The sequence below is a fragment of the Triticum aestivum genome, chromosome 2B (genome assembly GCF_018294505.1).
Source record: "Triticum aestivum cultivar Chinese Spring chromosome 2B, IWGSC CS RefSeq v2.1, whole genome shotgun sequence".
Classification (NCBI taxonomy): Eukaryota; Viridiplantae; Streptophyta; class Magnoliopsida; order Poales; family Poaceae; genus Triticum; species Triticum aestivum.
The window spans coordinates 185,729,878-185,744,777 of NC_057798.1; the positions used below are offsets into that span (position 1 = coordinate 185,729,878).

The 14,900-nt window shown below is 44.9% G+C and overlaps 1 protein-coding gene across 1 annotated transcript; it reads right to left on the reverse strand.

Annotated features, from left to right (window-relative positions):
- Positions 1-4,930: 4,930 nt before the first annotated feature.
- LOC123044253 (uncharacterized) lies at positions 4,931-13,728 on the reverse strand. Its single transcript, XM_044466946.1, has 6 exons — positions 12,811-13,728; positions 8,911-8,996; positions 8,724-8,828; positions 7,854-8,645; positions 7,155-7,377; positions 4,931-6,304 (listed from the first exon to the last, which is right to left on the reverse strand). Exons 1-6 carry the CDS (start codon positions 13,136-13,138, stop codon positions 5,220-5,222), a joined length of 2,619 nt encoding a protein of 872 aa, XP_044322881.1. The 5' UTR covers positions 13,139-13,728; the 3' UTR covers positions 4,931-5,219.
- Between the last annotated feature and the right edge of the window lie 1,172 nt (positions 13,729-14,900).

Sequence of the window (14,900 nt, forward strand, 5' to 3'; positions counted from 1 at the left end):
CGGGAATCATGCAGACATGACCGAGACAGCTCTCTGGCCAATAACCAACAGCGGGATCTGGATACCCATGTTGGCTCCCACATGTTCCACGATGATCTCAGCGGATGAACCACGATGTCAAGGATTCAAGCAATCCCGTATACAATTCCCTTTGTCAATCGGTACGTTACTTGCCCGAGATTCGATCGTCGGTATCCCAATACCTCGTTCAATCTCGTTACCAGCAAGTCACTTTACTCATTCCGTAATGCATGATCCCATGACTAACTACTTAGTCACATTGAGATCATTATGATGATGCATTACCGAGTGGGCCCAGAGATACCTCTCCATCACACGGAGTGACAAATCCCAGTCTTGATTCATGCCAACCCAACAGACACTTTCGAAGATACCTGTAGTGCACCTTTATAGCCATCCGGTTACGTTGTGACGTTAGGCACACCCAAAGCATTCCTACGGTATCCGGGAGTTGCACAATCTCATGGTCTAAGGAAATGATACTTGACATTAGAAAAGCTTTTAGCAAATGAACTACACGATCTTGTGCTATGCTTAGGATTGGGTCTTGTCCATCACATCATTCTCCTAATGATGTGATCCCGTTATCAATGACATCCAATGTCCATGGTCAGGAAACCATAACCATCTATTGATCAACGAGCTAGTCAACTAGAGGCTCACTAGGGACATGTTGTGGTCTATGTATTCACACATGTATTACGGTTTCCAATTAATACAATTATAGCATGAACAATAGACAATTATCATGAACAAGGAAATATAATAATAACCGTTTTATTATTGCCTCTAGGGCATATTTCCAACAATCTTGTCCTTCGATGTTTTTAGGGTATATGGGAATATATAGGCGAAAGAAGTCGGCCGGGGGAGCCACGAGGGGCCCACGAGAGTGGAGGGCACGCCCAGGGGGGTGGGTGCGCCCCCCTATCTCGTGGCCTCCTCGAAGCTTCCCTGGCTTGCACTCCAAGTTCCCTGGATTGCTTCTGTTCCACAAAATAACTTTTCCGAAGGTTTCATTCTGTTTGGACTCCGTTTGATATTCCTTTTCTTCGAAACACTGAAATTGGTAAGAAAACAGCAATATGGGCTGGGCCTCCGGTTAATAGGTTAGTCCCAAAAATAATATAAAAGTGCTTATTAAAGCCCATAAACATCCAAAATAGATAAGATAATAGCATGAATGCTTCATAAATTATAGATACGTCAGAAACGTATCAGGGCGGTGGCCATGGGGAGGGGGCTTGCCTCCCGAAGCCAAGGGGTGCGCCCCCTTTTGGGTCCCCCCCCCAACCCTAGGCGCATGGGCCCTAGGAGGGATGGTGCCCAGCCCACTTAGGGGCTGGTTCCCTTCCACATACAACCCATAGGGCCCTCCGGGGCAGGTGGACCCCCGGAACCCCTTCGGTGGTTCGAGTACAATACCGGCAAACCCCGAATACTTCCGGTGACCGTATGATGACTTCCCATATATAAATCTTCACCTCCGGACCATTCCGGAACTCCTCGTGATGTCCGGGATCTCATCCGGGACTCTGAACAACATTCGGTAACCACATACAAACTTTCCCTATAACCCTAGCATCATCGAACCTTAAGTGTGTAGACCCTATGGGTTCAGGAATCATGCAGACATGACCGAGACATCTCTCCGGCCAATAACCAACAGCAGGATCTGGATACCCATGTTGGCTCCCACATGTTCCACGATGATCTCATCGGATGAACCACGATGTCAAGGATTCAAGCAATCCCGTATACAATTCCCTTTGTCAATCGGTACGTTACTTGTCCGAGATTCGATCGTCGGTATCCCAATACCTCGTTCAATCTCGTTACCGGCAAGTCACTTTACTCGTTCCGTAATGCATGATCCCGTGACCAACTACTTAGTCACATTGAGCTAATTATGATGATGCATTACCGAGAGGGCCCAGAGATACCTCTTCGTCATACGGAGTGACAAATCCCAGTCTCCATTCGTGCCAACCCAACAGACACTTTCGGAGATACCTGTAGTGCACCTTTATAGCCAGCCAGTTATGTTGTGACGTTTGGTACACCCAAAGCATTCCTGCGGTATCCGGGAGTTACACAATCTCATGGTCTAAGGAAATGATACTTGACATTAGAAAAGCTTTAGCAAACGAACTACACGGTCTTATGCTATGCTTAGGATTGGGTCTTGTCCATCACATCATTCTCCTAATGATGTGATCCCATTATCAATGACATCCAATGTCCATAGTCAGGAAACCATGAACATCTGTTGATCAACGAGCTAGTCAACTAGAGGCTCACTAGGGACATGTTGTGGTCTATGTATTCACACATGTATTACGGTTTCCGGTCAATACAATTATAGCATGAACAATAGACAATTATCATGAACAAGGAAATATAATAATAACCATTTTATTATTGCCTCTAGGGCATATTTCCAACACCTCCTTCCCTGTTGTGCCAGGGTTATGCTCCTGGCCAAAATATGAACAAGTTCCCAGCACAAGTCTCGCCACACACCATAAAAGTTATCCACTAACACCTTACTTAACTTTAACTACATAGCATGCTTGATGCCACCAAGGCAGTTGTGCCTGCTGCAACGATACCTGCACATCACCGACGAGTCGTGGTTGTAGATCTGAACCTTCAATCCGAGTCCTGAGATGCGCACAACGACGAGGTCACCAGGGACGATTCGGTGGCGGCGGTAGAAGTAGTTCCACCCCCGGCCAAGCACCATGTGGCCCTCAAAGTTGTGGACCTGCACCCAGAACACGCACCGCTTGTTGGCCGAGAGCCTGACCATGCGCGGGAGTCACTTGATGACCAGCCAGGTGTTCATCACCTCCACGAACTTGGGAAGGACGACAAGCATGGCGAGGTCCTCGTTGTCCTTGATCTGCTGGTAGAATCTCATCGGCTTCCTGGATCCCTCCTCGTGGCCCTGCCTCGGAGATCGTCCCCTTGAACGAGGCACGCTCATGAAGGCGATCCTGCCAGGCAGGTCCATCATCCTAAGCCACATGTTCGTGGGGATGAAATCCTCGGCGCGCTCAGCTCCGGCCACCACCTGAGCTCCTCCACCCGCTACATCCCAGTCAGTCTTCAATATCTTGCCAGACAACATGACAAGTATTAGTATCAAACAAAGCAAGCAAGCAAGCAAGCAAATGCCACTGATCAGTGACACTGGTCAGTGGCATTTGCCCAACAGCAAGTGCCACTGATCAGTGGCATGTGCTCATGGCCAAATGGCAATGATCAGTGGCACTTGGTGTTGGGCAAGAGCACTAATCTACTTGCTGTAGTGCAAATGGCAGTGATCAATGACACTGATCAGTGACTTGCCCAATAGCAAGTGCCATGGAGGCCCGGCAACAGCTGGAGTAGGAGCGTCCGGCACCGCATTGGTCGGCGCTCATGGAGGCCGGCAGCAGCTGGGGGACGGCGCCCGCAGCGCCGACGCCAGGTCGCGGCCCGAGTTCTGGAGCCCGGCCAGCCAGCGCTCCTGGATATTGGCGATGCGCTGGTCGACCGGGGTCAGAGGGCGGCGCGGCGGTGGGCGTGGCGGAGCCATCGGAGAAGAGGGGAGGAGAGGGAAGGGCGGAGAGGAAGAGAGAGGGAGCGGTGGGACGCGGTGACAGGAGAGTGGGGGGCAAGTAATGAGACGTCGCCTCCGTCTCCCGCGCTGCCCGAGGCGTGCAACTGCCCGGCACGTGCGGCCCCGCCCGGCCAGGCTCGCGAGAAACTGCCGATTCGGCAATTTCCGCTGGATCAGGCTGCGGGCTGCTTTGAGGTCCGTGCGGGCCTCAAATCGCATGCAGCCCAGCCAACCAAACAGGCCGCGCACATCCCGCGCGGGCCTGGTTGGGCTGCATGCGGGCAATCAAACACACCCTTAGTGCATCTGTGGATGGGTGTGAGGTGAAACTTGATCTTCGCCGAGCATTGATGGGTGGTAGGCCTGGCCAAATAGGTACATTCCAGTTGTGTAGCCAGAGCTGACCACACCCCATGCCAGCCCTTAGAGCTACATTGTTGGCTATAATAGCTGCAGACAACGCAGGGCTTCCCCACCACGCTCCAGGCAACATGGCCATTTTTTTGCCAAGAAAAAAAATCCAGTATGTAGCTATATATTTCCTTTGTAAACTAATACTCCCTCCGTCCGGAAATACTTGTCATCAAAATGAATAAAAAAGGATGTATCTAATTGTATTTTAGTTCTAAATACATCTTTTTTGTTTATTTTGATAACAAGTATTTCCGGACGGAGGAAGTATAAGATCTTTCAGATCACTACTTACTTTAGTGATATAAAAGATATTATATTAGTTTACAGAGGGAGTATGTATGTGTGTGTTTTATTGAATGTAATAATTCAAAACCCATTCTTTTGGAGCTGCATTTCCCCAATTCAACACCTTTTTGTTCGAGAACTGATTGCGACATGACCTGTGAGATGCTCTATTTTTGACCTAAAATTTTTCTCTCTACACCCAAAATCGGAATCTGCTCCACCGCTGCTGACCGCGTTGCCTTCCCTCTACGAAACAGATACGCCCCTCCATGGCGTGCTCCAGAAAAAAAAATGGTCATGATGGCTGCCAAGGGTTTTCATGGAGGATGGGACAGGGATAGGTGTTGCACAAATGATGAGACCATGGGATGGCATTGGCACCCAGTACGATTTGACTTCAGAGTTCAGGATGCCAGAAATAGGTGTTGCACAACACAGGAGGGGGAAATCCACTCATTTCGCAACTTCTTCGGGACAACATGTAGAGGACGATCACCAGAATGAATCATGTCATTGAACTACTAAAATCATTGCACAGCTTTAATGCAGACCAAACAACAACAATTCTTCTAGTTTAGCAAAAGGAAACTAGGACAAGAATGCTGTTCTCAACAGACGCACAACTTTTGCAACTGAGGATTTAACTTTGAAGCAAAAGTCACTCCTATACAATATGACTGCGAACGGTAATATTTAGTCTCCAATCCATGTATCTGGTGACAGATATGAGACGACTAGGAGCAAAATGCAGAAACTAGGAAAATTATGCGTATGAGACGTGATGTCGACGCCCTCTGCTATCGGAGACCTAGTAAAACCCCTTCACGGGGGTTGCATTACCATATCTATAGCTATGTACATGAAGTCCAACGAGGCTGAAGTTTCCCAAACTTCACGGCTTGCTGACATCTAAGTCTACGCCTACTTCCCCGTCGCAGTCTTGTTCATCATCGTCGCCCCTATGTCGCTTCCCTAATACTCTTTGCTTCTCGTCCTCTATAGGAGGAGAAGCCTTGACAGTTAAACTGAATACTTCATCGTTGCACTGCTGTTCAGCACCATCATCCCTTGGCCGCTTCCCTAGTATTGTCTCCTTTTCATCCTCTACAGAAGTAGCTGCCTTATCAGTCAAACTTAACACTTCATTATTGCAGTGCTGATCAGCATCACCCTCCCTAGGCCCCCTTGCTAATAATGTTTGCTCATCATCATCTATAGAAGTAGAGCCCTTATCAGTTGAACAGAACACTTCCCCATTGCAGTTCTGTTCCGCGGCATCGTCCCTAGGCCGCTTCCCCAATATCGTTCTCTTTTCATCCTCTGCAGCTGCAGAGGCCGTGTGAGTTAAACTAACCTCAGTTTGCGTAGCAGCTCCTGTTTGTTCCCCATTGCAGTCCTGTTCAGCGTCATCATACCTCACTCGCTTCACTAACACTGTTTGCTTCTCATCATCCTCTACAGAAGCAGAGCCCTTATCAGTCAAACTAAACATTTGCCCATTGCAGTTCTGTTCTGCAGTACCATCCCTAAGCCGCTTCCCTGACATCGTTTGCTTTTCAATCTCTGCAGCTGCAGAGGCGGTCTCAGTTAAACTAGTCTCAGTTTGCTTAGCAGCTCCTGTTTCTTCCCCATTGCAGTCATGTTCAGCATATCGCTTCCCTAATATTGTTTGCTTCTCATCATCTATAGAAGCAGAGGCCTTGTCAATCAAACTAACATCAGTTTGCATACTGACTCCAGTCTGTTTATCTCGACTGGAGTTTGCTTGCACAACTGCAAGCTCTTGATCAGATAGTGCAGAATTGGAGCCCAAACGAACAGTGGATGTCATGTTATCAAGTTGCCTAGTTTGGACACCAACCGAAGGTATTCTCAACAACACATCTGGCTTCCTTTCTATATGTATCCAACGACTCTTGATCCAATCTCTTGAAATTCTTATATCATTTAGCTGGCATACACGAAAAGAGTTTTCACCTGGAACAATCATAATATAAGTGTCAGTGACATCCTTCTGTTGCAACTTGCAGAAGTAACTTTTAAGAAGAAATACAGAAAAAATAGGGTACTTGGTAGAAGACGAGGCACATGCAGTTGCTAATTTCTATCACATGAAATACCAAGATAACATTCATTCTCCATCTAATGAATTGCTTCCACAATTTGCAAGCAGTTTTACATCATGATATAGATGATGGTGAATCATGATATGGCTTTTGGAATGTCAGTATTTTTGGAATTTACATACTGATTTAATAGTAACTGAAGCAAAAGATTTGTAGAGCAAAATGCCATGAAGTGCCTCAACATTTAGCAAAACAGTGAGTCTCAACACAATACAGTGTAATCCTCATGACTCACTCAATGCCAAAGAATTGCAGTAACATGACAAACAAGACTCCAAACTGGATGTTTACCTATCACACAACATTTAGCAAAACAGCAGAATTATTGTCATACCAGCACCATGGCAGGACAAAAGAAACAGTCATGCTCCCCTCCCAGATTTACAAAAGCTACTTATTTATGTGCAATGCACCTGCTTGTACTAACAGTGTGAACTGACACACGGTAACATGGAGAAAACAATTAACAATCCGTGGCACCAAACTGATGGACGATGAGAAAATATTCCATTTTTAGGTAATATGGTTTAATCTAAAGGAGTGTAAGGAGTATGAATCACCAGGGGGGAAGGGGGGCAGTAAAGGGCTATTGAGATTTTGTTCTCTTATCTTGCGTATAACACGAATATTCTATGAAGACGGTTTTGTATTTCGTAGGCAGACCAAGAATGGAAAAACATCATTTCAGCAAGAGAAAGCACCTGGGAAATATATTTGCAGGCCATCAGATGAACCGGCATCTGTACTCACTAAAACTCCTTCCCACCAGCCATTAAATTGCCAGACATCAACAGCAGTTCCAGGTAAAAGAGCAGTGTCATCGACCAAAGTCTTTTGTTGAGGACGTGGCCTAATTCTTAGCCGGCCTGGGCATCTCAGTCCAAGTTTATCAGGAAGAGCCAATATAGAGGCACGTACACGCTCCTACATGGAAGCATAAAATAAGTTCAATTGGCATGGCAAGAAATAACCTCATCGGTGCTATATAAAAACATACACTTGCGGAGAAAAAACAGAATAGATCATGATATTGGGAAAAATAAAAGGAGTGGCAGAATGCCGAATATTATGATATACTCCCTCCGTTCTAAAATATAAGGTGTATTAATATTTATTCCAAAAGGGCAAACGTAACCTATGTTTGACCAAGTTCATAGAAAATTGTATCAACATATACAATACCAAATATAGAAAATATGAAGAAAAAAAATGCCATGGTGAATCTAATGATGCTGATTTGGTATTGTAGTCATTGATATTTTTTGCTCTATAAACTTGGTTGAACATAGAGAAGTTGACTTTTCTGAAAATTAATATACCTTATAATTTGGAACAGAGTATTATCACTTCAAATGCATAATCCAACTTAGAAAAGTTATACTAAGATCAGTTAGTCATACCTCCAATTTACCACAATCATCAGCATTTTCGAGATCATCATATTGAATCTTCAGTTTGTCATGACTAGTACATGGCCTCAGAACTGTACACCTGAACCAGCAGCCCACAATGCCACTGTCTTGAGATAAGACCTCTATCTTGTCACCAACGTTGTAGGTTGGCATAGGCTGACTCTGGGGCCCTATAAACTTAACTGAGAGATGTCTTACAGGAGATTGTTTATTACTTGGCTTCTGATAAGATGGTATGGAATCTGCTTGTGGGCTTCGGCAGATTTTGGTACCCAAACATTTCGAATAAAGCCTCTCGAACTGCTTTGAAGACTTGGTCTTCCCAGGTGAACAATGTCTGACTATCCTTATGACATCAGAACCATCCTTTTCTTGTTCAGGTGAAACTTTCAAGGATAGGACAGCAGCTTGATTAAAATATCCACGCAATGTTCTCAAGTCAAAATGCTTAAATTTATTTTTGCTGTACTGACGAAAGCAGAAACGGATCCCCGCCAATGAACTATTTGGCAAAGTGTCCCCACATTTTTCATAATGCTCTGGGGTTAAAACAGTAGCAATATCATCGACACACTCAACACTGATTACTTGAGAATAAGAGGTGATGAAAACTTCACAAGGATGAGGAGCAGGAGGAGGTATGGCACAAGCAAATTCCTGGTTTTGATGAAACCATCGCACTTTAACTTTCTTGAGTCCCTTCTTATCTTCATACATATCCTCCAAGTATGCAAGATAACGGTTTTCCTCCTCAGACATGACAAGTGCAAAAGAGTGGATCTGCCAAATGATACATCATATAGAATTAAAAGATGGTTACCGGTAACTAAGTGTACAAACAGTCATAACAAAACTTACAGATATTGTGGTTCCATTACGACAAAAGGCTTGATAGTGCTGAAGCTGCTTGCTACAAGTCCAGAATGGACCAGACCACATAATGTCTGTACTGCAAGTTGTACCCTAATAATATAATTGGAAAATTATCAACATGTTCATGGAAGATGCGGCAAAACTATATGCAAAGTTATAGGTGATTGCGTACCAGATTGTGACACACATAGCTATCAGTTTCGCTGTATCCATCTAATCCAACATCATTGCCCATACGAGGTCCAGATTTTGAAAAATCTGGAATGAACAACAAGCAACTAGATATCAATATCACTGAGTAACAATCTGAAACAAAATAATACATGTCTCAATCATACAAGTTATATACTTATATCATTATATGCTGAACAGGACAAGCCTGACAGGTGGTCGAAACATTATGGCTAGGAAATGCAGCAAGGAAAATGATAGTCACAAGGGATGTGTTAAGGCTCAGAAGGTCCATCTCCCTCAAATGGGATGACAATCTACCAAATGTAATAAACACAAAGAAGCAATTCACTCAAATCGAATCATGGCATACTAATTAAACTATAAGAATATAGTGAGCTAGTTTGCCTTGTTTTGCCAAAAATGAGGACAGCCTGTCACTAGGGTGCTTACAGCTTGAACTTGGTGTGAACGTAGGGATGAAATGGAGCAGAAACTTTCCGCTTTTCCAGAGGAAAAATGGAAAGGGAGAGGAAATATGAAAAAGGAAACGGAAATTTGCAAAACGGAAGTGGAAATGGAATTTTTTATGCAGAAACAGAAAAAAAAATGGAATGGTGTGGAAACGGAACTTTCCGTTTCCGTGAATATGGGATTTCCGTTTTGACTATAGACCTATGGCTGCTTTGTAGCCCAACCACCAAACAACACACAATGACACAATGAGTAGAATGGATAATTTGAGGCCCAACTTCTGCTACCACACATGTACTCAGCTTGACCCTATACGTAATTGTCCAGTACTACTACAATACTACGCTGAGTTACTAACTATAATGATATTATTTTGTAGCCATGTTAACAATTCTATAAATTCATTTGTTTTTGTGTGTATTTCTCTATGATTCAAGGAGTTTTTAAGTTCCGGTCAACGCCCACTTCTGTTTTCGTGTCTGCTTGTATTCACTCTGTGTCCGTTTCTGGTAGTATCTGTTTCCGTATACATTTTCGGAGTTTCTGTATTTGTTTCCGCTTCTGCAAAAATATATGAAAACAAATGTGGTAACACTCAGTTCTGTCCGTTTCCGCTCCATTTTCATCCCTATGTGAGCATGATTCAACTTTCACCTGTTAAACTTGCCTGCCTCATATAGTGTATGTGTTTTCCTTTTAATTCGAAATCATTCAATCCAGTTGGGTGCTCCTATGGTATTTTCATCCCATTCAAAAAAAGATGGCATTTTAGTCTCACAGAAAAGATGCCATTTTCATATTATGATGAGAAAAAGACACATAATTCATTTTTTTAAGCACTTGCATCCCTAGCCTTTTCTTTCGGTTGTTGGACATTGAGATTTGCTTAATGACTTGTTTGGTGATCGAATGTGTTACCTTTATTTTGATTACTGGTTTATATATTTATTGCGTATGGCTACACATGCATTGCACGTGCATGCTTACTAGTGATGAGAAAAGGACACATAATTCATTTTTTTCCAACACATTGAAACTCCTATCACCAGCAAGTGCAATAATGATTGATAAGAAAACATAGACGGTAATAGATCTTCAGCAGTAAATGAATCAAGATAGCTGACAGAGTACAACTGAATCTTAACTAGTGTGAAGGCGCTTGCGGCCACGGGGAGTCATCTCAAGTGTGGTGGTGCGGGCTGAGCTTTGGTGATCAAAGGGATGATGCAGCGAGGTTGGAGTGGATTAAAGCTCTCAGCTGTTGATGGGTGTTCTTTGAGAAGTTAGTATTGGTATTCTTACTAGTTGTTAGTTGCTAAGAGCAAGTATAATAAAGCGCCATAAGCCTGCTTACATGGCACTATTGCTTATGTGGAGGAGAGAGACGAGGACAATGAAAGGAGTGAGCTCTCATGCAAGAGCCAACCTCTAAACGTGCTCCTAGGCAAATGGAGTAAATGCAGAGAGAAGAGAAAGAGAGCAATTGAAAAGGATGACTAACCTAATAGCCAACCTTATAGCCGGTCCTATTTTATGAGTGACTAATAATGACGATTTTGATGACATGTTAATATAGCCAGCTGCTGACTATACTATGACATGCCCTAATAGGTAAAAATGAATAAATGAGGGGAAAGAGAAAGTGGAAAAAAGGACTAACCTAATAGTAACCTTAAAGCGAACCCTATTATATGAGTGATTAATAATGTTGGCTTTTGATGATAAGGCAGTCTTATATAGCCAGCTGCTGGCTATATTATTAGCCTTGCTCTAAGTAGTCAGTCAAAATTTCCACAGGTTGATGTGCGGTGTAGTTCCTGTTATCACTACTATAATACTTCTCTCGCACACTCGAGTCCCATTTCGTTCCGCAAGGCCTCTTTGTCTGGATTTTTAATCCAAGTAAGATAACGATGGTCTTATCTCTAAAAAAAAACTAGGGTATGTTTTGTTTGTGTCCAAAACCTACCTTACCAAATTTTCAGTCATGACCAAAATTTTGTACCTTGTTTGGATGGTTGCCAAGTCCTTGCATTCTCTAGTTCATTTTTCTTGCCAATATCGGCCAAATTTATCTTAGTGAGTGAACTTAAATAATCCCCAATCATTTATGCCTTAGTTCTGTAGTTCTACGTTCCTGAAGTGGTGATTTGAATTAGATCGATCATCAGTTTGCTACATTAAACCATATTATTGTTTGAAACTGTTCCAATGCTGGTCATACTATAATTTTGCATATATAGACACTCATTATCTACAACAAGTGTCGAGCTTCCCCGGCTTTCATAATATTTAATTTTACACTTCCCATAGGAATGCCGACTGCTAGTTTCTAAGACCTGACAAACTCCTGAATTGGTGGCCTAGTGTACAATCTTGCATCCATGCTGGTATGGTTGCTAGTGCATTAGGTCTCCGGTTTGGTCAAACTGTAAAAGACAGGAGCAGACTTGCCTGCTTCCCTCCTTGTAAAATGATGGTGGAAAGGACTCGCAGGTCTGTAAGGGCATCTCCAATGCCAGGCGCTAGGGAAAATTTCCCGTTCTATCGGCAGTTGCATCCTCAATTCCTGGCGTCGGGTGCCGCAGCGACGCAAAATAAGGCAGCGAGCGCTTGCTCTTTTTTTCACACGAGATGAGGCACCAAGAGCTGTTCTCCACCCGTATTTAGTGCCGACGGTTAGCGCCTAGCGTTGGCCCAGATAACACTTGGGGCTTTTTAAAAATTCTGCTATTTGTCTTTTTCTGTTTAAGCGTCTAGATAAGCGTACACCATTGTAGATGCTCTAAAGTGCAATAAAACCATGTCATCAAACATCACATGTTACTGTCACCCAACAGGTAAAGCACAAAAGCTAAGACATCAACAAGTGGCTATCCAAACATTTATGCTAATTAATGTTACCATATCTCAAAGGGGAGCCCTGGCGCAGCGGTAAAGCTGTTGCCTTGTGACCAATGAGGTCACGGGTTCGAGTCCTGGAAACAGCCTCTTACAGAAATGTAGCGAAAGGCTGCGTACAATAGACCCAAAGTGGTCAGACCCTGCGCAAGCGGGAGCTATATGTACCGGGCTGCCCTTTTTAATGTTACCATATCTCAACATGAGATGAAATTGGACAGGACAACCTCAATTTTGACATACTTTGCCATTCGCGTATTTTCGCATTACAGTCTAACATGCCCTTGAAGGTTTGAGAAGTGCCTGATCGTGTCTATTGCAAAGCAAGCTTCTGTACTGAGGACCGATGCGGTAAACTATGTAGGCAAGATTTCAGTTTTGCTAAAGTGCCCTAGACAAACCCGTTCCAGAAACACTACTCAACATAACATGTTAAATTCAAGAAACAATAACAGATGGTAATGCTTAGTACTGTATCAGCAAAATTAATGTATCAAACATTACAAACAGAGAATTAGGGAATTACTTGAGGTGAGGGTCTTCGCCGGAAGGAAGGACTCGAGCCAATCCACCACCTCACGGCGTGACCGCCACTTGCGCGCAAACATCCCCTGCCCACCATCAGCACCACCGGATCCCTGCGGCCCGTGGAAATCCTCTGACACGACGTAGAGCATGTGGCGCAGGCTCCGCTCCGTGCCCACGACTGCCAAGTGAGACACGCCCTCGGCGTCTTCCAAGTAATAATGCACGACGCGGCTGCCCCTCTCCTGCGAGAGGAACTCCTCGCTCCACCTCACGAACTCCGGTCGGTCCTCCCTCGCCATGCTTGCCGCGGTACCAACAGGACGCATCCCCCAGCCCGGAGTACTAAACAAAGGAAGGAGCCTTTGGCGACAGGCTCATGACCTTCCGGGGGGAGGGGGAGGGGGGGTCCTCAAAACGAAGAAAGCGGCTTTAGGGTTCTCGGGGAAGAAGGGGGAGCGGGGGGCGTCTCTCCGAAACCTCGGAGGACGCAAGAATTGCACGGGGAACTTGAGATTAACGTGGAAAGCTGGGGGTTGGGGAACGGCGGCCGGGGATTCCTTGCAATCCCCGGGGGAGGAGGATTTCTGGGGCTTCAAAGAGACTTGGGGGCAGTTCTTGCGGGCCAAATCGGCTTGAATCGGAAGGGGTTCAGGCTGACCAAGAAGCCTTCCATGGAGCCAGGGGCAGCAGCGAGCGGGTTCTTGGGCTGGTTGGCCCCAAAAGGAAAACCAGAAATTTCAAGAAATTACTCCAGGAAGAAAGATGGCGGCGGCGGCGGAGGCGGCGGCAGAAAACGAGCAGGAGGGAGGCAGTCTGCTTGGAAAAGCCCCACTCCGAGAAGGCGAGGGCGGCGGCGGAGGAGCGCGCAGGGAGGTGGGAGGGGAGGCGGACAGGTGGGAGGGGAGGGAGGGGAGGCGAGGAGGAGGGTGAGATGCTTGAAAGGGGAATCTACTATGTCCCCCCTCTCTTTTCGGGTTTCTCTGTATCGCGTGGTTTTCGTTGGGGGTGAAAGTGAAAAGTGTCAAGGTTTTCTTATGTCTTGTATACGGAGTATGTAATAAAACTTTGAGAGGAACAAAGGTCAAAAACAGCATCTCTCAATCAAAAAAAAGAGAAAAGTTCAAAAAAAAGTTCAAGAACAGCTGTGCCATGGCACCTATGGGATGAGTTGTTCCATGTTTTTTATATGCTAAATTTCGTTCGTGTCATATGTTATGCGTTTCTTGCAATCGCAATCATAAAAAACATCATACGTCGGGGGTGGTAATTTGAACAACAAATGGTAGCACGAGCTCATACGTTGGTCCCGAGAGAAATTTATGGATGAACACAAAGTAGTATAAGGACTCTCGTCAAGTGACTAAAATTATAGTAATCAACTTGAAAACGGTTTTTGTTATTAAGAAACTTCTTTAAAAAGGCACTTTGTTTGTTCACTAATGTCTGCCTCCAGGGTTCTCGAGGGAGATCCTCCATTGTTGACATCAGTTGCCATCATCACTTTAAGCGGGTCATTGGAGCCGCTGTAATTAGAGTTGGATTCATAGGGCGGGAAGCCCCCTAAGGTACGTTTTCGGCGTTGTTGTCGTAGTTGAAGTGTTGTAGCCTCCCACACAGTATCCCGCGACTTGAGCGTCGAGAGAGTACGCGGGGTTGTCATCCCGCCAAGTCATACCATTGTGTGGTGTCCAAGAGAGGGGCAAATCACCGATGCGGTGTAGTCATCATAGGTCATAGGAAATTCGTAATAGGCCCTAGTGTAGTGCGAAGGGAGGTCGGGGTAATATCACATGGTGGAAGAGCCGTAGTCTGCGCTCGCCGATGACCTGGGCGTCAAAGTCGCTGTCGGGAGCATTGAGGTAGATCCATTTCGGGGAAGCAAGTTCAACGTGAAGGAGGTGTTGCAATAGCCATCAGACTTGTTGTTCTAGTTCCGAACAGAGGAATTGTGGTTATCGTAGCAAGAGTCGAGGGCCACATATAGAATTTTCTAACACCATTGAAGAGGACGATGTGGGTGAAGATGATGGAGGAGTGATTGATGTTGCTAATATGGTCTGCCAGTGAGAGGATCCTCATGGTCGGCGC